This window comes from Bombus huntii, chromosome 5 (genome assembly GCF_024542735.1).
Source record: "Bombus huntii isolate Logan2020A chromosome 5, iyBomHunt1.1, whole genome shotgun sequence".
Lineage (NCBI taxonomy): Eukaryota > Metazoa > Arthropoda > Insecta > Hymenoptera > Apidae > Bombus > Bombus huntii.
Genome location: NC_066242.1, coordinates 15,420,907 through 15,446,651, shown reverse-complemented (window position 1 = coordinate 15,446,651; position 25,745 = coordinate 15,420,907). Strand labels below are relative to the sequence as shown.

General features: G+C 38.9%; 1 protein-coding gene across 1 annotated transcript; it reads right to left on the bottom strand.

Moving 5' to 3' along the window:
• Window positions 1-103: 103 nt before the first annotated feature.
• Window positions 104-24,117, bottom strand: LOC126865861 (uncharacterized). The gene is made up of 5 exons (XM_050618752.1): window positions 23,938-24,117; window positions 9,457-9,539; window positions 4,836-7,599; window positions 4,079-4,156; window positions 104-3,474 (listed from the first exon to the last, which is right to left on the bottom strand). Exons 2-5 carry the CDS (start codon window positions 9,530-9,532, stop codon window positions 327-329), a joined length of 6,066 nt encoding a protein of 2,021 aa, XP_050474709.1. The 5' UTR covers window positions 9,533-9,539; window positions 23,938-24,117; the 3' UTR covers window positions 104-326.
• Window positions 24,118-25,745: the final 1,628 nt, after the last annotated feature.

Sequence of the window (25,745 nt, the reverse complement as noted above, 5' to 3'; positions counted from 1 at the left end):
AGAAACAAACATTTCTTCCCTAAAAAAAAAAAAAAAAAAAAATGCTGAATATTCAACAAGAAAGAAAAAAGAAAAAACAAACGACGAAGGTATTTCAGATTCTACAGAAAGTCACCCTCGTGGAAAGACCTTTCCAACCATAAAACGTCCGAAAATCGTCTCCACCCTCTCGAAATTCTCGAACAGATGTTAAGATACGAGGGATTTCCGTTTTCAAGACGATGTCCTGACGTGCTCGAAGAATAAGGTACGTGCTGACCTAGTGACAGTATAAATCGCGGTCGTCACTCGAGTCCATTGTATTCAGCTTCCTGGAAGGAGCCTATTCACTCCTCTCCGTTGATCCTCTTCTGCACGTGGCCAAGATATCTGGCAAAACCCTCGCTGGCGTGTTTAAGGAGCGTCAGACCGAGCCTGAACTTGATCTCGGCGATCTTCTTCACGAAACTGAAGAGATTGAAACCGTTCTGCTCGGTTGGCTTCGCCGTGGTCAGATCGATCCACTCGCTGGTGCTTTCGGTCGATTTCGGATTATTCGTCGTGTTACTTTCAGAATCGCTTTCCGTGGAACTCGGAGAAAAAGTAGGAGACTCGGTAGTCTCCGTAGAAGTGTCCACAGGGGCAGCTGTGCTCGTTTTTAAAATCTGACTGTTGGTAGTGGATTCTTTCAGTCGATTCCTTTCGTCCTCTTTCTCTTTTCTTCTTTTATTCGCAAAATCTTCCATTTCCTTGTTCTTGTTCTTCTTCTTCTGAGTATAGTCTTCTTCGGGTATAGCTGAGTCAATGATATTAAGGATTTCGTTGCTCAAATCTTGCTCCTTCCCTTCCTCTTCCAATTGTCGTTTCGATGGTATAACTTGAATTACGGAGTCCCTTCTCTTTCTAGAACGACGTGTCTCCGTTGGAGATATCTTTGTCAAGTCCAGGAGAGACCGTTTAAGCTTCAGAGACCTAGGTCCATGCTCCACAGCAACCGCGGTAGGTGTGATCTCAACTTCCTCGTAAGTGTCATCTGGTCTAGCTGTCTGTACTGGACCATAGTTTTGAGCAGACCCCACAGGAAAATTGAAGTTCTGGTTTACATCGTGGTCGAACTGTATCTGCCCACTTTCTGTAGGCTCGTAACTGTTAGCCAGCTTTCCTGGGGTCGATAAAGAAGGAATCTTCTCTTCGTAAGGTGGGTACTCTTTGGGAATGCTTCCGACAACGAATTGTCGGTTGGCTGTGCCAGGAGCGGCAGATCCAACCACGTACTCGCGATGTTTAGACCTGTCATAGTAATTTGGAGTGCTTGTACTATCCGAATAACGATAATCAGTGTTCTTATATTTATGTATAGACGCTGTGTTCTCTGGACGATATATTGCAGATGAAGGAGGGTACCTTTGATCGCTTTTCTTGATTGGCTGAGCGTCATAACCTCCGTCATAATGTTGGTACCTATAGTAATTGTTGTCATAGTCCTTCGAGCCAGGATACTTGTTCTCGTCAATTGTCATACCCTGAAGAACTTTAGACAAGACCTCCTCTTCCCTTTGACCATAGTTTCCACCGTATTCGTCGAAATTATACTTATATTTAGGCTCAACGTCGTAGTTTCTTCTAGTGACGGTTCCTCCGAGCGGATACAAGAAGTAAGAAGCCAGGCCAAGTCCCAATCCCACCAAAGACATCACTCCAAAACTAGGCATCACCTCTCGACTCAGGAAGTTGTAAATCTGCATACTAATGGGAGTCGAAGCTGGCTTCTTCTTTGTCTTCGTCCAATTACCAGCCACCTTGGTCTCAGGTACTATCTTCGACTCCTGTATACCATTTTCAGCGATTGGTTCCTCTATTAAATCTTTCTCTGTCGTACTAGATATCACCGAAGAAACAGTGGTTGTAGTGGTGGATGTAGTTGGCTTTCGCCTTCTGACTTTATTCTTCTTCCTCTTAGGATTGTTCCTAGGTCTTTTAGTTGTCGAAGTGGACGTCGTCGATTGTGTGGTGCTCGTTGAAGTCGAAGAAACTTCTGTGTTTACGTTGATCTTGGTCAGTTCAGGATTAAAATCAAATTTCATTAAATCTATCCTGGTATTGTCCAGATTCTCTGTTTCCTTCTCTTCTTCTTTCTTAACCTCGTTCTTTTCCACTTTCTCGATCTTCAACACGGGAGCATTCACCTTAATGGGTTCTACTTCGATCTTTGTCGTCTCGTCTAGAGGCTTCTTCAATTGGACTTTCAATACGTTGTTCACCTTTGTACCAACTGGTTTCGGCTTCACAGACACCTCCACTAGATTATTCTCGATCGTAGTCGGTCTAGAAGTCGTAGTTACTTCTAAACTGGTGGCCATGGAAGAAGCCGAAGACTGCGTGCTAGTCTTCTGAGTGTCCATCGCGATAGACGCTTTGATCTTGGTCACGAACATAGGCTTCTCGGTGCTTTCTACCTTGTTCTTTGGAATGGTGATCATTTGAACCGGTCTGAAAGTAACCTTCTCTATCTTACCAGTAGAAACAGTCTCATTTTTCGCAGAATCCGGCTTAACGGTAGTAGTTCTTCTCATAGGAGGCTTAGGCCTATTCTGTTGACTAGGTCTAGAAGGCTTCGAACCAGAAGGTTTAGATAATACGGTAGTCTTCGTGGTAGCTATCTTAGGCTTAGGTGTCGTTCTTAAAATCTGTATCTTCTTCGTGGTACTAACAACAGCCTCCTTATTCTCCAAATTATTCGCAGTAGTCTGTGGAACCTTCAAAGTGGTACTCTGCATGGACTCTACCTTCTCTGTGGTTTGAATTTTCTCTGGTTTCGATTCGGTGCTCTTCTTCGTGTCGACTGAGACAGATTTCTTTGTAGTAGAAGACTGATCCATGACTAATGTCGTGGATACGGGCATGGTAACTTTCTCTGTCACTCTTTCAGTGGTTTCCACTCTCTCCATCAAAGTCGTTGGTTTCACAGTCATTTTCACTTCCATTTGAAACGGCTGTTTCGTCTTCTTTTCTATCTCTGTCGTCTTCGTCGTTGTCGACGGTGGGTTTAGAAGGATCCATGTGGAAATTCCACCAGTGGTCGTTGCATGATTCTTATAAGCAGTCATCAGACGCGTTGAACTTAATTCTTTTTCGAGTTCTTCTTCGGTGATGGCCATTGCTTGACCTGGATGACTCGTCTCGAAGTAGTTGAACTTGGAATTGATCGGTCTGCCAAATCCAATATTAGCAGGTGGACCATTGTTCACGTATATCTCTTTGATCGGAGTGGCTTCGTTTCTTTCGATTGGTTTTTGACTCGGAATGGGCCTCTTGATCACGTTGTCGAGGATCTTTGGCGGTTCTTCGGGATTGGTCACGTTTAGTAATTGAGTGGCCACCGTTCTTAAGGACTGATCGATGTGGTGCATGTCTTTCAGGTGACGTTGCGTGTCGTTCGAATGGATACTGAAAGAAGATTGAAAGATTACGTCGATTTTCGGAAAATTAAAGCTTCAAATTTGTGGTAAATTAAATTGGCAGTTTAAATAACAATTGAGATATCTTTAAATTACATTAAATAGCAATAATTTAGTTAGCAGAGTGATCAATGGATGCTTGTTCCTTACCTTTCTATAAGTCTGTGAAATATTTCAGGAAAAGGATTGTTTTGTTAATCTTTATGTTAAAATAGATTCTATTATCTTAACTATTTTCAAGGATTTTATGATACAGAGTGATTTTCAATAATCTCTTTGGAATAATTGTAATGGCAAATGATTTTTGGAATATAGGATTGGAATTTGATAAGGCTATTTCTTAGGTATATGAAGATAACTATATTCTGCTGATAAGAAAGACATATGAAATGTGATAAATTATTGGTTGTATTGAAAGAAAGAAACGCATAATTTGTTCGTTTCAATGGTTTTATTTCAATTACAATTCACTGGCACAAATACTAGCAATGCCCTAGATACTCTAAAGAAAAGTACGTAATTCGAAGTAACGTAAAAGTAAATCATTATCATTAAAGGTATAGCATAAGTACATCTGTAATACTGTTCTGTGTGTGTATGTTTCTATTGCTAGGAAATCTCTTCGTACTCTGTATACTTACTTATTAACATAATTAAGTAAAGCTACCATTGGCGAGGTTAATTTTCTATTCTCTAGACACCATTCTATGTCCTTTGCCCTTCAAACGATTCATAAATTAAATAAATAAAATCTAAGAGTTATTTTAAAAAATATTAGTATTAAAGATATTAAATATTAGAGCTTCTAAAACTTTCTAGTATAAGAAAACTTTTTAATAATTATGCAATATACAGGCTGATCCAATAATTGTATTTTCTTCGTTTCTTTATATACAGACCACTTGTATTTCTGAAAATTTATATTTTCATAAATCCTACTAAAAATGGGATCTAAGCAGAAATTTGTATCATAAACTAATATATTTTGTGCCTTGAAATTTTCTACGGATGCGTAAAATGAAAAGCTGTAGGTTATAGATTTCTGTTGCCCAATTTTATTATTTTAATTTGTAATTTGTAAAACTAACGTATAGAATATAGATTTTGTTATTCTATTTGTATTCGCAGGAGAATTTATTAGCACTGGTAACTTGCAATTATGACCACCATATGATCTATTTAAACTCCACCATTGAATCATCCTATATACGCCATATGTTCCTAACATCCACCTGGTTCTAACAGTGACACCCTTCGTTTCTTCGGGAACTATCCTAACTTACCCTGTATATCAACGCACGAGGTTCTAAATTGTCTCAAAAAACCCAAACTTAAATCTTCACATGATGAAAAATTATCAGGAGAACCTGAATCTGAAACTCTCCAATGTTTCATCTCTTCCTCTTCTTCCTCTTACTCTTCCATTCGTTCATCCTTCCATACTTCTCCAAAGACTGGATCACCACTTCTTCGATATTATACCAAAGGCTATCGCCATTATTATTGTTAGCCCTGCTAAAGCTAAACGAAGCAGGGAACAGCCAAGGATAGATAAAAGTAACGATACCAAGCATTCCAGCTGCGAGAGCGGTGAAAGGAGCAGCTGCCAAGCTGAAGAACCCATAATGCAAGGGATTGACAAACGTGAAATAAGTGAACACCGAAGCTATGGAATCCATGATACCACTGGGGGACAAGTCAAAGTCGTCGTCGTCATCGTCATGACTTGGACGACTTGGAATAGAAGATGATCCTGTGCCTAGACCTGCCGGAGAGATATTAGTAGATCCTGAGGAGCCAGGATTTGACGCAGCTGGTGTCACAGCTGGTCGAACTAATGAATTCACACCTGGAGAATCGTTTGCTTGACCAACGTCTGAGCCAACTTGTGCCGAAGAACCTGTACTGTCGTTTAACGGATCAGTTTCTTCCACTGCTTCTAAGGAAGACTCGACTGGAGGAGAAACTTCAGCTGGACTCGAAATACTGATCTGGGTATCCTGAATCACCTCCACGTTGGAAACGTCGTTTTGCTGAAGATTCTGGTTCTGTGGGTACTTTGAGGAGTCGTAGTAACTGTTCTGAGGCCACTGAGATCCTGGAGAACTAGGTTGGTAGATAGGTATTGCTTGATAATTGGTATCTGAACCTATTTGGCTACCATATTTGTCTGAGTCTCCATAAACCTGATAATTTTCAGGATTGGATTGGTCAGGCAGAGGGGGAGGTGTAGACTTAAAGGCGTTAGTGTTGAACACTTGGGAATTGATGATGATGTTCAAGTCTGTACAGCCTTCTTTGCTTTGAATAGTGTTATTGATTCTCGTGTAAGTGTTTATTAGGATCGTAGGACAACTTTGGTCATAGGTTACCATCGGAGTCTGAGGTTTCTGATCAGGTACTTTATCGTTGTCCTCGTAAGAGGTAAAGCCTATGTGAACGTTTGGGCCTGGCTTCGAAGTTGTTGCGGTGGAAGGATACAATTGCGAGAGACTCGACGAAGGAGAGTGCGATCCAGATCCTGACGAAGCTAAAGAGGCAAAAGGGGGATACGGACCAGATCCTGAAGAGGTCAAAGAGGACGAAGGACTTGAAGGACCTGGCGGAATTGGCCTGATAAATCCTGGAGGCACTTTGGTCCCAAGAGTCGTCCTATTTGGCCTGCTCGAGTCTGTATTTATTAATTGAACAACTGTGTTTTGAGAAACCTGAGTCTGTGGATTGTGAACGAAAGGATCCTGAGTCTTGTTCCTCGATGGGCCACTCGGTGGCCAAATTGGCACCTTCTCCGCGGTATAGCTCGGAGGACGAAGAGGATAAATGAAGCCAGGCTTGAGCTGTGGAACGATATTCGGCTTAGAAGGCCTATTCGGTTCCAGATTTTGATAAACTGGATCAAAAGCGAGGCTAATTGGACTATTGAGTTGATCACTCTCCATTATATGACTGCCATTCGTCATAAAAGCCGGGATTTTCAACCAGTGAACTATTTCTTGAAAATTGGGATTCGAAACAGGTATGTGATAATTGAAAGTGGAATTTCTCAATGGAAATGGTTTCTCAACCACCTCCTCTGGCTTCACATCCTCTTCTATCGTGGTATATTGATCGTAATTATGAAAATCTTCGTCGTTTTGAATGGCACTATTGGGCCAATTCTTCAAGCTCGTGTTAGAAATAGAAGAATTGTTCCTTTTGACGTGCATCTTATTTAAATGAAGCCTATTCTGATTCTTTTTGTTCGAATTAGAGGAATGACCTTGAGGACGACGAATTTTTGTTCTGTTGGAATGCTTGGAGCCCCAATAACGATTGGAATGGCTGTGCAAAGAAAGAGTCGACGGAATACCAACGTCTACGCCGTGTTTGTTTTCTAAAGGTAATTTAGAGGTAGTCTGATTGCGAGTCAACATGCTTGTGATCTTTCTGATGGCCGCGACGTGATCGAACGCAGTCGTGGACTCGACCTTTTTGTCCAGCGTGAGCGAAAACACTTCCTCCTGACCCGAGAATTCCGAATTCTGGCTCAAGGTTACGACATTGGATCCTGAATTATTCATCAACATATCATTCGCCTTTCTCCGCGGACTATCGCGCGTGAAATCTCGCGTAGGGCCATTTTTCGTGGAATTTCTTCTAGTGGCTATCTTCGCGTTCGAAATTCTCGAATTTGGAAGCGGTACGCGTCTATAACCTACATTAAGTCTCTGATCTGTTTTTGAGAAGCAATTGGCTGATTCTTTAGTGGAATCACCTGAAACAGTGCTATGATTCTTTGGCACTATAGATTGACGACGAGACGTGTTTCTAAACCTGGTTAGATGGTCGCCTTTAATTGATCGTTCATGAAACATGCTCGTACTTTGTTTGTCGATTATCTTTCCTGAGTTTCTTGGTTGAAACTTCGAGGGATTCCAGAAGTTGTTCGAGTTCGGCCGAAGAAAGCGCGTTGATTCCGGTTGTCTCGTTTTATCGACACTTACCTCGACGTTAGACTCGATAGGAGGATTAACATTATCGCGATAATGTAAGTTAATGTACGGAATAGTACTACTTCCGGAATTCCACCTGTACCTGCTATCTTCTCGAACGGTGTGGGGCACGCCGGAGCCTCTCCATTGCTCAGGATTTGGCCTCGATGGCTGAACTTGAATCGATCCTTCTGAAAATTAATTAAATGTTAATTCATTTCTGAAATAAACTTTTACTTTGTACGTATTATTCGAAAATATAGAAAGATAATGATATAATATTTGTAAAAGCACGAAATGAGAATTGTTCCGGGATATCATGGGGAAAAATTATATTATATTATATTTTTATGCGAATAATATAATTACGTTATATACAGGGTGATTGTACGCGAAAAAAAGTCGAAGATATAGCATAAAAATTTTTTTTTATTTTCTTTTAATTTTTTTAAAAATCTACAGTGAGATCCGTTATAACGAAACGTGATGAAGTGCGCGCGTACCGAGCGAAAATTCAAAGTCGATTTTCTCGAAAACAAAGCCTCGAACGAAAAATTGTTATTCTATATTTTCGACTTCTTTTTTCGCGTAGGATCATCCCCTTTCCGCTTGTACCACCAGTTACCAACCACCCTGTATATTTTATATTGTATAATTAGTTCTCGAATGAAAGAGAGGAAGAAAGATTTCTATTAGCATTAATATAAAAATATAACATTTCGAAAATTATGAAATAACAAGTATATACAACGATATGATAGGAAAATTACATTTACATTATAACGTTAATTAAATTCACTTGGGTTTCTCAAGTTTCCCACGATATTCGCCCTGTAGATAAAATCCGATCGAAACACATTGCACGCGCGTTATCCCACAGAATAGTCGTTTCGTAACAACGGTTGTTATGAATTCTTAGAAAACAACAGATTATTGATTGGAAGATTACAACAGCCGTAATTGGCCAGCGAAATAAAAACCTAGTTAGAGGGATAAAAAGAAGAAAGAAACTTTTATGTTACGAAATAAAATTTTGTAACAAACAAGGAGGAATCGGTGGACGATCGTCGTTCGGATAGAAAATTTCTGTTGCGACTCCGGGAATTACATTTCCTGGTGAACGTGTAATCTGCGTGCAGACTGGTTCGCGTAATCACGTGCTACACACCGCGCTTTCCTCTGACACGGAACGTGGTCGATACGATCGATATGGTGAAACACGAATTTACTGGACACAGTAGCTTCGGTAGATACAAAGCTTTACGAGAAATTTGCATTTCGCGATAAAACGAAGCTTTTCCTTTTCGCGAACGAAAGAACGACAGGAAGATATAAAGGAGTATACGTAGAATAAAATATATGTTGAAAACGTTGAGAATTACCTGTGGGAATTGAGAGCTGGGAGAGAGTTTAACAAGCAAAAATTCGTAATTCGACGATATCATATGTTTTTAATAATTGAATATTTTCTACCTAAAAGTTAACGACTTCGAGTTGAAAATTTAGGCTATTGGTATAGCTACACCTATGCATTATCTTCTACGTGTACGTATACTTTCAGGATGATGTAATTAATAGCAGCTACGATTACAAAATACAGAAAACGATGGAGCAAAATCCGCCCCCACGTTTTTCCATCATAAGGAAGCCTCGAAAGGAAATCTCATTAGGAAAAAGATAAAACTATCGTCGTATCCGTGCTATCGTAATAATTTCAACATTTTAATAGACACGAAAGACAGTCATCCTCGATAATTGTATAGCGCGTCGCTTGATTAAAGACTTTAAACTTCGCCTTGTTAAATGGAAAGTTTCATGGAAACTAGCAACGTTTCCCTTAGAGGATTCGCAATCAAATAAGTACATAGCCTGTTTGCGACGAGTAACCGACAATCAGAACGTCTAGTGTTCGCGGAATATCCCTTTCCTCTTGACTATTTCACGCGAAAATATTTAACGTTTCCTCTATGAAATAAATATTTTTCCCTCGAACGATTCACGTTTTATGGATAATCGTAACGATGTTCATGAGAAACGTTGATTCTTACCGGTTTTCTGCGGCCTGGCGTTGCCCGATCCTGACAGCAACAGGACCACCACGATCTTTAACAGCTTCATCCGCATTTTTGCACTGAAACAAAACGAGAAATAGTAGTTTCATCTACCCACGTATTTGTATCTTTTTGACTGCGTAATGTCTACGGTACATTTAATGATTTTTCATCCGTAAAACTCGTCCGTATTTATATCTTCCTGCCTGAGTGATGTTAATCATGGATTTTGTAATTCTTAGCTGTACAATCCAAAAAATGATATTACAAATGTTGAAACCTTTATAAACGCAAGTAATCTCAATGTTTAACGTTAATATTTAGAAATATAGTTGCAATTGTCTGCTTTGACGTTTAGCGAATCAATGTTCTAGTGTTTAAAATTTCGAAGATATAAATTTCCTATTTGAATTTAGCTTTGCCTATGATTTTCTGCAATTGAACGTTCTCTCGCTTATACTTTTCTTTAATCGTCGATTGTTATATTAGGTTGTCCGAAAAGTTTCTTTCGTTTTATAAGGAAATAATAGACGTACAATGTTTCTTGTTTCATATTAGTTTATTGAATTGTGCACGAATATAATAATAGAAATATAACGAAAACCTAATTCGATAAAATAGTATAAAACAGAAATTATTGTTCATCTATTATCATCTTATAAACCGAAAGAAACTTTTCGGACAACCTGATATCTTAGAAAATATATTCTGCTTACAAAAACGAAGCATTAAAAAGGAATAATAAAGAAAAGAATTAAGGACCAGGTTTATCCTCGACCCAATAATCCACTCGATTTTTATTCAGAGTTTATCACGAATGGAATAATTTTAGTAGCTTCACCAGGAAGCACGTGCGCTTCTTCCTCCAGAAATTAACCTCGACCTTATCGAAGGTGAGCCAACTTCGTAAGATGAATCAGTGGAACGATCACTTAACGAAACGTATCCGAAAATGAATGTACGTTACGATAAATTACAGAGCAATGACGCAATGACGATCGAAACAGGTGGCTCGATCGTTTTCCAGTGGGACACGTCGGGAATGTTTGATCGTCGATTTGCGTACGAAGGTCTCGATCGAGGTGATCGTTCGTATTCGATAGCCGCGTCTTGGTCGTTCGCTTCGCGATGCCGATCGCATGGAAATGAGGAGTTTTGCGGTCGTTTCGCGGCACAGACGCGAAGGAACACACCGTTTAATACTCAATTTTATTTTATGACTTTATTTTATGCAAATCGAAACCTTGCGATAAAATGTGAATAATCCTTTTTTTAAAGACGTTCTCTTTCTTTTTACTTTTCTTTCTTATTGCTTTCTTCCTTTTTTGAATTAACTCTTTCTTCTTTGTACAATTTCTTCGTCAATTTTATACAACCTAACAGATGCTCCAAAGGCTTAAAAATTAAAGATGAACATTTAAAACAGACACCGGAGATGTTTAAAAATACCAACTTCATCTTGGAAATATTATTGGATTGGCAACTAAGTTATTGCGGATTTTGTCAATACCACCTAATGACAAAATCCGCGATCACTTAGTTGCCAACCAATACAAGCAATGGAGAACTTAAACTCTAGAAATTCTAGTCCCATCCAATCGAATGCTACAGCAGTTACTTAAAAAACTCTAAAATCCATCCAAATCACGTATCCTAATTAAACTCCATCGAATACTATAACCGGTTCAGCCTAATCCTACCAGCCGAAATTCCATCTCAATTAAACCCAAGCGTTCGTCGTGTACACCGAGCCTGACCAACATCCACATTCTCCTTTCAATCGGTGCCCAATATTGAGCGCGTTCCAAGCTCCCCGGTGGTTTCTCTTCGAACGCCGTAAAAGTATCGTGTTTTTTCTTTTATTTTGTACCGTTGCATCTTTTTCGTTGATATTGGTGTCCGGTAACGGTACCTGGACTATCAATCTTCTTAGTCCCCCCCCCCCCCCCATTTGAATGTGTCGGTGTGAGCACATTGTGCATCCTCCGACGTACACACCTGGCCGTAAGCGTCACAACATTGACAGACATTCCGTACAAATCGAACGTTACCGACTACTTTTTTATTTTTCAGTTATTTCGTTATAAATCTGTTATTTGACTCGCATTGTACAGTGGCGGACGAAAGAGAGCGTAAAAGTATGGTGCTCTATAAGCGTCAATAACGCTCGTACTGACGATTTTCTGCTACGTTGATAACGATAATCTACTTTGCAGTATATTTCACGTTCGTTCGTTGCTCTTGTCAAATATAAATGCGTTTCGTAAGATTATAGTCTTCGTACATTTCGTACTGTATAGCCGTGAAGCTTTCTTTCGTCCGCTACCATACGTATCCTATAAAATAAATATACTACGGTTATTTACGCAAATTCATGTTTTTATGGAGGTAATTAGGTAAATGAAAGCCAGGTAGAAAATTGTTTTACTAAATACTATAACCGGTACTGTACTTTCGATGCTTTATATCGCACGCATTCTGCCCACTTTTGCATATTCGAATTTCCTACGAATGAAGAAAAACACGCGGTCTATTTGCAAGGAAGAGTATTATAAGGCGAAGTAAAATTCGTTTCGGCGTTCCATTAAACGTAATCACTGGGTGTCCTGATATATTTATGGCCAACGGTGTAGGCCGGCAAGCGTGTCAGAGGCCACTGCAAATCGTCGGAGAGTGTTCGTAGCTCGATTACAACCAACGTACCGTTAAGTCGAAATACTTTTGATACGTGTGTCGCGAATCGCGAATGTCGTTTCAGCGATGCATCGTCACGGTATTTCCTCCGAATGGACCGTGGCCGTCGTCGCGTTTCCAGGTCGACGGGTTCCTGAACGTTCTGCCACGTTTGGCAATGATTTTCATAGCTTGTAGCTTTGTACAAGGAACGTAGAACGATAGAAATTGGATAATGGGATTAAAATCCTAACGAGGCTAATGGAGACGAATATGTCCTTGCGCCGATGATTTTTTCCATAGCTCGTCTAGCGTTTTGCGATAACCGAACGATAGGGAAATTAAACCGACAACCGTATGGAGATGAATCGTTCGATTTGCGAAAAATTGAATACCATTTACGTATTCCGAGATTAACATTGATAGACTTCTAGAAAGTGGAAAATCGATCACAGGTTGGTCAGTTTAAATCTCGGGAGACTCGATCGTTGAGAGAATATTTCTTGCGTTTCTCTTTCATCTTAGCTTTGTTATCTCGAAACTGCTTTGAAAGCTTCTTCTCGTTGAAGGGAATTCTTCCTTCTTCCACCATGGCGCTTAAAACCGTCTCGAGAGAAAAACGACTTAATTACGCGAACACGATCATCCTGTAAAATAGTTGGTACTCGAGTTTCGCCATTACAAAATCTAAATTGCTCGCTTTATGGCGTGAAACCAGTTCCGGTACGAACCACCGTAGACGGAAACCTGTCGAACTTGAATAAACATAAATCGACGAGCGAATCCTCAGCGAAACGCACGAAGCGCGCGCTCCTTTGACTCTCGCGGATCGAAATCAAAGACCAAGCCGTCTGAAACCTTGGAATTTCTCTTACCTGAATCTCAGAATCCTCCTGGAAACCGCATTTAATCACCAAACACGCGCAATAACGAGATACGAAGGAAAGCAGAAAGCTACACCAAAGAAAATATCAGAACGCGACACTACAGAAGGCAAACTACTCGTCAAACTGAAAGACAAACGAAGAAACACTGTTCGAACCGACTTGAAACTCGAACGTTCTACGAAGATGAGACAAAGCTAGCGATCGCGGGACGAAACTAGGATCATTGGCGGAGGAGTAGACGCGGTGAGGAATCGCGATCGTGTCGTGCGGCAGGACGATGTTTCGACAATGGTGCACGGCTGACTGAATCTACGACTCGAAGGTTGGAGAAGCGGTGGGCCCGGCGTGCACGCAGCCTGACCACCGGGTAATCCGGCAAGGTGGAGAGGCGCCTCATGCACGAGTCATCGGGAACCCGTTACTCCGCGTTGCCTACGAACGAGATCTGCTCGGGTTGAATAACCTTCGCTGCGCGGCGCGACGTGTATGCTAAAGCGTGTTCGTGACTACCTTGGCCGATCACCTCGGGAATTGGGTGAATCTCCTGGATGATTCGTCGAGACGAGCCAACGAAAACGGGGAAGGACGCGCGCATCGGAACCACCACGCTCGATTGGGGTTACGCGTATGACGTAACCGCACACGATATGCGAGATATGTCGGCGATGTTGCGAAATTTGTCGCGTTTACGGGAAATTCGTAGGCAGAAAAGTACAGGGGATGCGTACAGCAAGTACGAAAGGTAGAAATATCTTTTAACGAAGATGGACTACTATGATTTCTCTTTTGTTAAAGACTTAACAGGAGTTCTATCGGGTTGGCAACTAAATGATTTGCGAATTTCTTCATTAGGTGGCATCGACTTTGCTTTAATTTAGAACGCAAGTACTTCTCTCCAACGATGTTACAACTATGCTCTGGCGTTCTATCGGGTTGGCAACTAAGCGATTTGCGGATTTTGTCAATACCACCTAATGACGAGAGCATAGTTGTAACAGCGTTGGAGAGAAATACTTGCGTTCTAAATTAAAGCAAAACGTGTTCACATCGTACCGCGATCGCGTGTTTGGCTGCCACGCGACGATAAAAAGTTGTATGGGAAACCCTGACACTTAACGAATTACGCGTAATTAGTTAAGAAGAAGGTTGATTCGTTGTTCCGTAATAGCGAGCTTTATTATACTCGACGCGTTAAATCATTGCGAGTGAGTTGCATAGCTGCGTTACATTCAGTCGCCGTTACGATCAAATCTGTTTTTCTGCTTTCGTTGCAGGAAGTCGACCGGGAAACTGTATCGAATTCATACTGTTTGGATAATTTAGTTAAATGGCTTGAGAATAAAAGATTATTAGGGTTCTGTAAAACGTACAGGAAGTTCGACTGGAAAATTTCACCGACTTTCGAGATCTCTACGACTGTTTCCTACGAAACATGGCTTAATGTGATCCACACGATGAATAAAACATCGATTCGACGAACGAACTTCGCCTAAACTTTTATCGCTGAACCTAGTTGAGGAAGGAAAGCTTCAGCGATACTCGATTGCACGAATAATTTCCAATTTATACAATTTGTGCAATTTACGCAATTTCGTTGGCTATTTGGCGGTTTACGACCATCACTATGAAGGAAGAAATAAAAGATGGAAACGTTCGTTTAGAAGAAAAACGATCTGTATTAGGGTAGAGCCTTCGTTATTCGAATATTCAAATATCCGAACGGAATGTTTATTACTAAAAGATACTCTTTTCCTGTCACGAATTATTATATCTGCGGCTTGATGCAGGAAATATCAACGTCGGTGCTTATAAATAAATAAATAAAAATTATATTAGCACTTAGAGATATGTGAAAAAGTTCGTGTTCAAGTTTCTGCTGTTTCAAATTTCTCTTCTAATACAAAGAGGAAGAATTAAAGGACATGCTATTTGTTTTATCTACGTTGACTTTGCTATTTTTAGCAGAAACTTTATTTCATGAAAAATGTTTACGTTGACGTATATACAGTGCCATTATAGTAATTTCCACATAGAATTTGAAATTGTCGTTTTTTATATAGAGTGCCCAATTATTTACAAACTTAGTACAGAGTTTAACTGATTTTTGCAAAAATATTACATTGGCGCTTGTTGCACCAAGCCACGCGTATGTATTAGAAAATAAACAAACGAAAGCGAGACTGTACCTTCTCATCTCATTATGTAGCTTAGCGGCCAAAAAGATACGCAGCCCTTAAATATTTAATCAAACTGACAATTTTCTCATTCTCTGTTCGAAGAAATGAGATTTAAGGGGGTATTCTGGTCTAGAGGCATGAATTTCGGGCGATTTTTGAAGCTCTGTACAAGCGAAACAACAAATATTTTTGCTACCCTTCTTTTTAGCATTTGTTTATTGATATTTCGAGATTACGTAAAAAATTCACTGAAAAAAAATTCAATATTTAAAAAGTTATGAGCTGGCAAAGTGGGTGCTGCCAAGAAAATAGGGTGTCGTGGCGTGCACGATATCAACCCTTCTGGTCATCCGAAACAAAAAATGCGAACGGATTCTTAATTAGTATGGATGCCGCTATCGTTTGAATCTTGGAAAAGTCAACACAACATTTTTTCACAAAATGACGGCCGTTTGAAAAAAAATGTCTTATTTCGCACGTTTTTTTGATAATTCCGAACGTTTAAAAAATAGTAATATTAAAGATTTTGAGCTGAGCGTGGTCCGAACGATACAGGAGTATATAAGGAATATTCAGACCAAATTTAAAATAAATCGGTTCGTTAGAACTTGAGATATCGTGCACGCCAACTCGAAAAAAGTAGTTTCGAGAAAAACGCGTTTAAAGTTTTGAGACGTAGCTACTCGAGCAGCGTCTATCGTTTACTGCACATTGGTCCCGGTCGGACCGGAGCAGATGCTGCGTCACAAAAATGGCTGTAACTCGTAAAATAATTGAAATTTTGAAAAATCCTTTTAAGGGCATATTCTCGAATGTCTAAACTTTGGAAATATGAAAAAAAATGTTCGATTTTTTCAAATTTCTAGACCAGAATACCCCCTTAATAAAAATCGATTGTTCTATCGTCCGAAAGTCGCATCAATCAAATATTTTTGCCTTCCTATTATTTCTGACTGTATAATTCTGACTTACATTTTAATTTATATCCTACAGGATATTTCTTTGAAAGTACTAACACCTTAAGACTTTGTAAGATCGCTTTGATAAAGAATTAATTACCGTAAAAATTGCTTTAAACGGTACAATCACGGAAGTGAATCGTTATATAGCATTTTTTTAATTTTCGTCAGGTGAATTATAAGCTCGATATATCTCATATTAGGCTGAACTGAAAATTGAAAACAATTACCACGATATTACGTGTACTTTACACGTAATAATGCAGCGTATGCTGAGGTTGAATAAGAATCTGAACGATTACGAAAAAGAGTGTAAAATTAATAAAAAAAAAACAAATTTATATATTGCATATACTTTCCTCGCTAACCACGAGGTCGTAAAAGATCGCTTGCCCTTAACGCTCGAGGTCATTCGAAGATTATCAATAATTTTCAAAGTCGAATCATCGCTATTCAAAGTCGCTTCAAGTTCTTAAACCGTCATCGACGTCGCGATATTAGCACTGAAAGTCACTTACGAGTCGTTAGCAATTATCATATTATCGCTTTGCTTCTTCCCAAGGTCGTTTGAATGCCATGGCTAACTACCAAAGTCGTGTCATTACTATCACAGATCTAATTCAGTGAAAATCAAATATTCAGCGCTTCTCTCGTTTATCTGTTACGTAAATGATATTTATCAATTCTGTCAATTTGCTTTCGTAACGTTCGTCCTTTTTTCAAAGTTTCCTGACTTATATCCGAAAGGTACTGTTCTCAGGTACTGTTTACGATATTCCACACCGCGAATATAAAATGGCACATGGTGATTTAGGTTGCACGTTCTTTCAAACAACGAACTGGCGAACGAACATACAGCGTGGAGTTTGATCGTATCAGAAAGCAGGAACGTCGGATACCGTACATTTCCCTGAACCAAACCCACGGAAAACAGTTTGAATTATATGGAACGCGAGATGTGAAATGAGTGATCCATTAATTATGCGTGGGCAACGGTTATACCATGGTATTTTAACCTGAGAAACTAACTCGAGTTTATATTATTCCGAAAACAGATCTAACAGTTCGCCAGCGAAGCGCTATGCAAGAAGGTCGAGTACGAAGATAATTTCGATACAAATTGCTGACATATCCAATATAATTCCAACGTGTTTCAAACTAATTCCAATAAACAAAAACAAAAATTGCCTTATATCGTGACAATAATTGACACGATTAAAACGTTTTACCTTCTATTTTCTCTTATTTCTTCCTTTTCTTTTTATCGTGCCAATTACAGCCACGCGATGGATCTCGACCTAGAATCGAGAAAAAAGGATCATAGTACTTCGACATACCTTTGTAATCCTAGCAGAGACCGTGAAACCGGTTCCAAGGGTAAGTACGTTCATCGCGATTGTGATCGTCGAACACGCAGAAGATCTGTTTTTACAAGCACCACTTGCTTCCTAATGGCGATACATTCTGCAAGAAAGGCAACAGTACTCGCCACGTGGATAACATGCTGTTGCGTTCTAAATGTCACTCAAGATGCTCGATATTCGCTTTTTGTCCGTTAACGTCCGCGTTTCGAAGATCTTTCTCAAAACTTTGTTAGAGAAATACCAACAGTCGCGTACATATAGCGATATGCAAAACTTTCTCAGCGGATCGATCTTTTAATTTATATTTATCAAAAGCAATGTAAAAGAAAAATGTTAACCAGTGTCGATGAGATGACAGATATTGGAAGAATAAAAATAAGATTCTTTAAAATGTAACTTGAAAAAAAACAATCTTATTCTCTCGTAAAACATTTCCACGTAATTGTCGATCTTTCGACTTCATTATTCGGGACATTTTCTACAAATACAATTAGCTTGAAATTGTTCCACGAATAACATTAAACAATACTTTTACAGGTGTAATTAACTTCTAGATATAACGTTTCTCCGTTTGAATTTATTACCAAACGATTTTACAGCAGATCCTGACCCTGGTATTTTCAATTTCCTCTGCTAACTTATTACTCGCTCGGACATTTTAACAGGCAATTAAATTCACTCTACTAATTTTCCCTGTTAAATTTACGCTACGCCGAGCTTCAGATTTACAACGAAATTTCACTTTAAGCGAAAATAACGTTGACAGTAATCGACGGCATAGGGATATTGGTCTTAGGGAAACTGGTTCTGGTAGACGAACGAGCGTCTATTTGGATTCGTTGGGTCGAAACGAGAAACGCGTGAACGCGACAACGCGGAGAAGGCGGACATCCACTTCCGGTGCTAACGCCATCGACTCAACGGTGCAGATAGATCGGATTGGGACGCTAGATTACTCCCTTTTGTCGTCAAATGTCAGATGCAAGAGGGTGCAATAGTTGCACGATTTCGTGAAGAAAACGCTAACGTAAATTGTAGATGAAGTAGATCTGTTTCTGTATTTCGTTTTCGAAGATAACGTCCAAAATAAATAAAGCAGCCAGTATGCGTAAAAAAGAAAAAAAAATAGAATACCAAAAAGGCTTGGATGGTGTCGATATAGAAAGAACTTTTGCAGACAGTTTTGGATAGGAACAATTTCGTCGTTTGGTTTGTCGCAAATTTGTTTAAAATGTACCTTCTTGCGCGATAATTTATCAGCTAATAATTACACCGCTTATGGTTGTACGTTCATGGGAAATTTTATTGCTCGTAATATGCTCATAGTGATACTTGTGCTCCGGTCAGCTGTGCGATCTGAAATTCGCTTCAAAATTTGAAAAAAGGAACCAGGAAAAAGGAAAAAAGGATTATCGTGTCAACGAGTGAAAACAAATTCAAGTACGTGCTTGAAGATATCTTGTGGGATATCTCGCGAAATCTGGGAACAAAAATATAAGCGTTGAATATACGTAAGCATCAGTCTGTTACATTTAAATACCTTTAACAACGTGCTAGTATAATAAAAAAGGATCAAGATGGCTGTAATTACCATCCCTAACGAGGAAAGCTGGTAAGTCGAGCACGCGATTTAGAGGTATCGAGGGAAATTAGAAAGGAGAAAAACGTTAGGTACAAATACAGCTGGTGTTACACTATTTTGTACTAATTTCAACGTCTTGTTAAAATAAAAAGATTGTATCAGCGTGTACGTCTGATGTTTAATTATCGTCGTTAGACGGCGGATTTTTATGCGTTTACCGAATGTTCGACGATTACGAAAATTCACGTAAAATGTAAAAATACATGAAATATCCAAAATACAAGATACTCATCGTGACAATTGTTAATTTTTTATGAAATACAAAATTTATTAGAACAGAAGAACTATCTTATACATAACATAATAACTTGAAATATTAACGAACAGCCCTCTATTCTCTTGTACATCTCAAACAGCAATGAATTTGTTTCATCGCACATTCATTCGTTCGACACATACGCGATGCGCTTGTCCCACGGCGATTTCCTTTTGTCTTCCTCTCTTTCATTCCTCGCTGGTACAATACACATGTACATACATCTATTTTCTAAACTTACTTGAAAGTTCCATGTCCTCACTTGCGTTTATAAAAATAGGAAATTTGGAAAAATAGGAAATTTGCAAAAATAGGAATTTTGGAAAAATAGAAATTTTGCAAAAATAGTCCGCAGTCTAATCGTCATTTCCGAACGACAATTCTTCCGTGAATACAGCACATGTGAATTGTCCTATCTTCTTTTCGCTTTTCATAGTACATAGTACAGGAAGCATACGATATTCGAATAAATCGAACTCTACGCATCCCTGTAAGGAAGAGAAGCAAATCTCGGGAACCACCTGCCGGAAGGTGTGCACATATAATAGGGGAACGTGGTTACCGTGCCAGAATCGTAGGCAGCCGATGTGGGACATAGCGGCACTTCTTACGGCCATAGATACCTTTCCCATCTGTTGCCAAACGACGCCTGTCGACCTCACTGTCGCCAGACCATTTCGACGCGTGCCTGTGACCGCTACGACGACGAGGAAAGAAGAAAGCAAAAGAGGAACACGAGTAATTAATGCCGCCTCCGCGGAACAATGGTCGGCAACTATTCGAGAACAGGCTTTCATTATCATCGTGGAAAATGCAGGAAGAATTCGAGTATTAATAAACTTTAACGTAATTGCCTGTGTTTCATGATTAGACAAGAAAAGATTACGGCACGACGATTGTAATTTTTAAGTGTGCTGGGAATTTCTTTGAAAAGTTAAGCGTTTAATATTAGAAGAGATTATTTTCGATTGTATATAGGCAATTAGTTGTTTAAAATGGGATTCGACGTGATCGTCTCTTTTGTATCGTTCAATGAATCTTTCAACTGAAATCTCACATTATTATAGAACGATCGTAGTAGTCTGTCTCGCGTTGTAAATCATCGTCGACGAGGGGAGATTGAACGATTCCCATGACAAGTCCTGATCGATTAGCGAGGACGCCAAGATGCGGGAAATTACTAGGAAATCGCGGAGAAACGTTAATCCATCTGCGGCTCTTAATCGTTATCGTGACGACACGTTGATGAAAGCTTACGTTTCAAAATAGCAGAATATGAGAAACGCGCGTGGCAAAACATGTCCTCGAAACACAATTCGTGGAATATTTGCGAAATCTGGTTTAGAAGCAGGCAAAAATTAAGAGAATACCATCAAGGTGTCATTGTTTAATTTATTTCTAGATCAAAGTGGAATTTTAATCTTTATTTGTTTATAAACTTGATAAGAATTGAATCTTGTCTTTGGAAAGCCTGATGCATTAAAAGTATTAAAATTGAAACACGAATCTAATCTTCGAAAACATGGTAAATAGCGTGGTTAAATGTTAGAAGAAAACTACTTATGATCACTCATTTTCAATGGAAAAAGAAATCTAAAAAAAAAAGAAGATTAAAACTAGGACTAAATACTTCAATTAAAAATAAATATAACACCATACTTAACCACGTAAGCCTGCAACCTCGCTTTTCCCAACGTCGTGTCGCCCGCATGAAACGTCCTTCGAGTCCACGAAATCTATTTTTTCTATGTTTTTGTGTCTTTAAAAAATCCTCCAAAATTCTTGAACATACTTTCAAGTTTCTAGAATATCGCCCGAGTACTTTTTAATCGACATCTACGTGCTAAATTAATTTTTTCAAGCAGAGTTTAAATTTAAACAAAAGTATGAGAAAAATGAAAAATTAATGATAATGACTGATGGAAAACGACCCAGTATGCGAATCGAGGGTCAAATACTAGAAGGAAAAAGACTGATAATCCCATGTATCTAAATGTAATACATAAGAAACAAAGAATCATTAGCAAAGAAGAAGAAAGATTTCCACGATGAAGCGACGATTCGAATTAATAAAATTTCCACCGTGTCTGACACCGTAACGATTCCCCGAGGGTTACGTCATCGACGCGTAATAAATAATTAAGAGCAACGTCCGCGGATCGTTGAACGGGAGCGCTTCCGCAACGAGCGGACCGTTATCTATCGAAAACCTTTTTTAACGCGAGCCGCTCGACAACCAACCGATCCCGCCAAGTAGCTGTTTTGCATGTGCTCGTTGGATCTCGCAGGAAACCAAACCAGGATGATCCGCTGAAAAATGGATCGAGAACGATGCTAATTAGAACCTTGAACTCGTGGGCCGCAGGCTACGAAAATTCTCGTTCGACTATCTGAGCAGGACACGCATCCGGTCTTTGGAACATCTTACTTTAGATCATGCTCTTTTAATAATTAGAATTATGTAGATGCGCGTCCAAGTATAGCGTGCACAGAATTTAAATAAAAATGTAGTAAACGAGCTTTCGGCTTATAACGTTGAACGAATGCATGCGAATCGAAGGAAACAAGCTTTCCTAATGTATTCGATCGGCATTTACGCTGTATCCGATCTCCATTGATAAACCGAGAGTAACGCGCGTTTCATGTAATTGCATAGATTGGTATTGTACGATTTTTTTTTCTTTTGGAGGAAACTGTTCATTTATTAGTGAAAACAAGTGAAACGAAATGAAGTAAGATTGGAATTTACTGGAAGAGAAAGATTAATGCGGTGTTGGGGAAGTTTGCCGATGATAGGACGAGGAAATCGTTTTATGAGAAGATGGCGAAACGAACGTGACGTTGATGGGCAAGAAGGTTATCGATCGTGAAGAGAACGAAAGTTTCGAGGAAATCAGAAACAACAGCCGAAGAAGGAAAAAGTAACTCTGGCTTCTTGAAACGGTACTAATTGCTGCCGTCGCGTTCGTGATAATTGACGAACACGTGAAACCTGGGGATAACATGTGCCAACTCGTTTTCAACAACTGGTATTCCCACATGCTGTTCGTATAAAATGTATCGCAAGTAAGAGGAAGAATCTCTTTTAAGAATATATTCGACGAGAGTGAATTTAAGTTATTATACAAACTTGATATAAAATAGACGAACATTGTATAAAAATGAATTACAAAAGTTAATTATAAAGGATGATAGAAGTAATTGGCAAACATCAATCGCGTATACTTTTGTTCGAATAAATACCAGTTGTATCGATTTCGCAAAGAAATATTCTGTAGCGATATATAAATTTCTATTATCTATAATGAATCTTTTTTATCATCGTTTACGATCATTCGTAGATCATCAGATGTCTGTAAAAAGAATATTAAAATAATAAAAAATACTCAAGTATCTAGAAACCGAAATATCTAAAATACCGACTACTTCGATAACTTTAATTAATTAATAAATATCAGGTAGTATCATTAGGAAAAATATAGCGATTAAAAAGAATACTCTTTGTCTACTAGTCAATGTCCGAAAGAAGCGTTAAATGGCGTTAGGCGAGTGGCATTGATCGAAAGAATAAATCGTTCAATCGGAAGGAAGCGTTTTGCTTCTCGCGAAAGTGCGCGTTAATTATACCGTCGTTAATTACATCGCGTGTAAAAAAAAAATAAAAAATGTTTGTAAACAACGGCAGTACCATGCCATCATTCACCGACGATTTCCTGCATGAAATTCTGATTACCATCGTCATAATGGCCACCTACATTCTGACTCGCCGCGAGCATTGTACTCTACACGCGATAAAATCAACTGCAAGCTTGATTGCATCGATCGTGACTTTGTAGAATTCGTAAATTACGTTTGAAAGATTGTCGGTCATTAAGTATTTACTGTTTACTTTATTCAATACGGTGTTACGTTATTTCATATTTCATATTTCATCTTGAAAAAAACCTTAATATATCATTCATAAAATATCGCCAACCCATAACTCTACTAATCCACTGATTCATTGATCCAATTTTCAAGATCTCTTTGAACATCGTCTACTGTGTATTATTAAATATTATTTCCATCGAGAGAGAGAGAGAGAGAGAGAGAGAGAGAGAGAGAGAGAGAGAGAGAACATTCTAATTGAATCGTAATTTTGAAAAGTCTCAAGTGAACAATTTCAATGTTCTTAAATTTCAACTTTTAGATACCACATTTTTGAATTTCTCCAATTATAACAAATTCCAGCTGTTAATTGATTCGATTTGCAAAAATTCCAGCTTTTAATTTTTCTAGTTTCTACGAAACTGCAGTTATTAATTTAATCAACATCAAAATTTTCAGCTTGAAATTTCCCAAAATTCGAGAAACTCCAACTTTGAACTGTGCAACTTACTGATTTGGATTCTTAATTTCTCCAACGTATTGGTATCTTTTATTCTCGATATTATGACTTTAACTTGCATGAATTTATTTTTCCAGCTTTCGTAAACCGTTTATAGAATCTTTGCTTCTTAAATAAGTTCCAGGATACTCACCTACTTTGGAGTCGTGACTATTCCTCGCGTACCCTCTCGATTCCTCCTCTATTCGCTCCAGAGGAACACGCTGGTTCGCTTCGTTTCGTTTTATCCCGATGGAATCGGCAGTCTCGACACGGTATCGATTCGATTTACGCGAACGACAACTTTCTGGCTGGCGTCGATCGCGGCACTTCCGTTCCTGAAACGGAACATCGATTCACGGTCAAGGTGAACGATTTGTCTTGGATCGTTCGCTCAAATCACGCGTGAAACAATCGAATTCATTGATCCATCGTGAAATCAAGTCTATCATTCTTGCTGTAGAATCGATTCTATTTGTATATCCAGGGAAAGTGTAAGAAAAATATGAAAATTATCAAACGCTATGGTAGCGAGCTGAAAATCACAGCGATACGAGCCAAACATTTGAGAATTCGAATTTAATTATATATTTTAAAGGTATCGTCCCTTTGATTTCGTAAATAATTAAATTATAATTTTATTCTTTGCTACGATGCTTTTTCACGATATGAAAAAATATAACGAACATTTCGCAATAATATGGAATCGTTGGCGAAAAGTTGGTAGCGTCTTTGACGATCGATACGATCTGAACTTTTGCCGCGTATTTCACTATTAGATTGAGAATCAACGAAAAGATTTTCAAAAAATCAAAAAAAAAAAGAACTAGTGAAGCTACTCGATAAGTACATTATATTTGCACGTGTTATGGAATAAAATTTGTATTCTATGAAAATAATTTTCATCCTGACAATACATAAGGTGGATAATTCGCGATAACAAGGTATTTTATAAAACTGACCTACATCGCTATGATTCTCAACCAGCCAGATGAGAATTACCGAATCAAATGAAAAGTCAAATTAAAATGTCAACGTTATACCCGGTAAGAAAATTCAATGCCTTCAGATTCGTCTAGCGTTTCGATTTGTATGCAGATTACTGGCTTTCCTTTTCTATCGAGAGATAAGACGTATTCACAGCTTACTGCACGTCACAGACTTTCTACTGGATAATTTATCGTTTTGCATCCAATAAAACTAGGTGGCTTGTCTACCTACATTCTACGCTATAGAATCTACGATATCGACGTTGCTCTTTTAGTCGTAGAGTCTAGTAGCCGGCGTGAACGCGTATTTCAGAGGTTGATTCGTGCTGTGCGCCGGATAACGCGTGCAAATCACGAGTGCTCTGGTATGCCGATGTTTTCTCTCCCCTTTCGTCGTGTCTAACAGATTTGATTAGAATTCAGTGAAACGGGAACACGTTTGGAAAAACGCACCACGTTTCTTCCCACTTGTGTCGTTATCCCGATTACACATTTTTGAATCTTCGTCATGTAGGACAAATAATTTTCACCTAATATTCGCTATGTTTCTAAAAATACTTGATATACCTATTTCTCTGTAGCTTCATTGCGAAATCGCTGTCTCACTCGATTAGGAACCTTCGTCATTTTGTTAATTAAATTTATCGCTGAATATTATCGTGCTGTGAAAAACGTTTAAAACTTTGTATTTCGGTTGCTATCCCGATTTATGTTTCGTTTAAAGATCTCGTACGACCAATAACGTTTATCTTATTGAATCAATCGTTCTATCGAGTAAAAAGAGTAAACGGAGAAGCATCGGAGTTTGATTATTTTTTACAGACAAATAATATCCAATTTTCGTTACTCACCTGTCAGAGTTTCTTCTTGGAGATGCGAATACCGTGTCAGACTCGTATGGTTTCCCCGCGGCTAATTATCTCTTCTCCTGTTTTCTTCTTTCCAGGAAGAACAGTCTCTCCTTTCCAAAGAA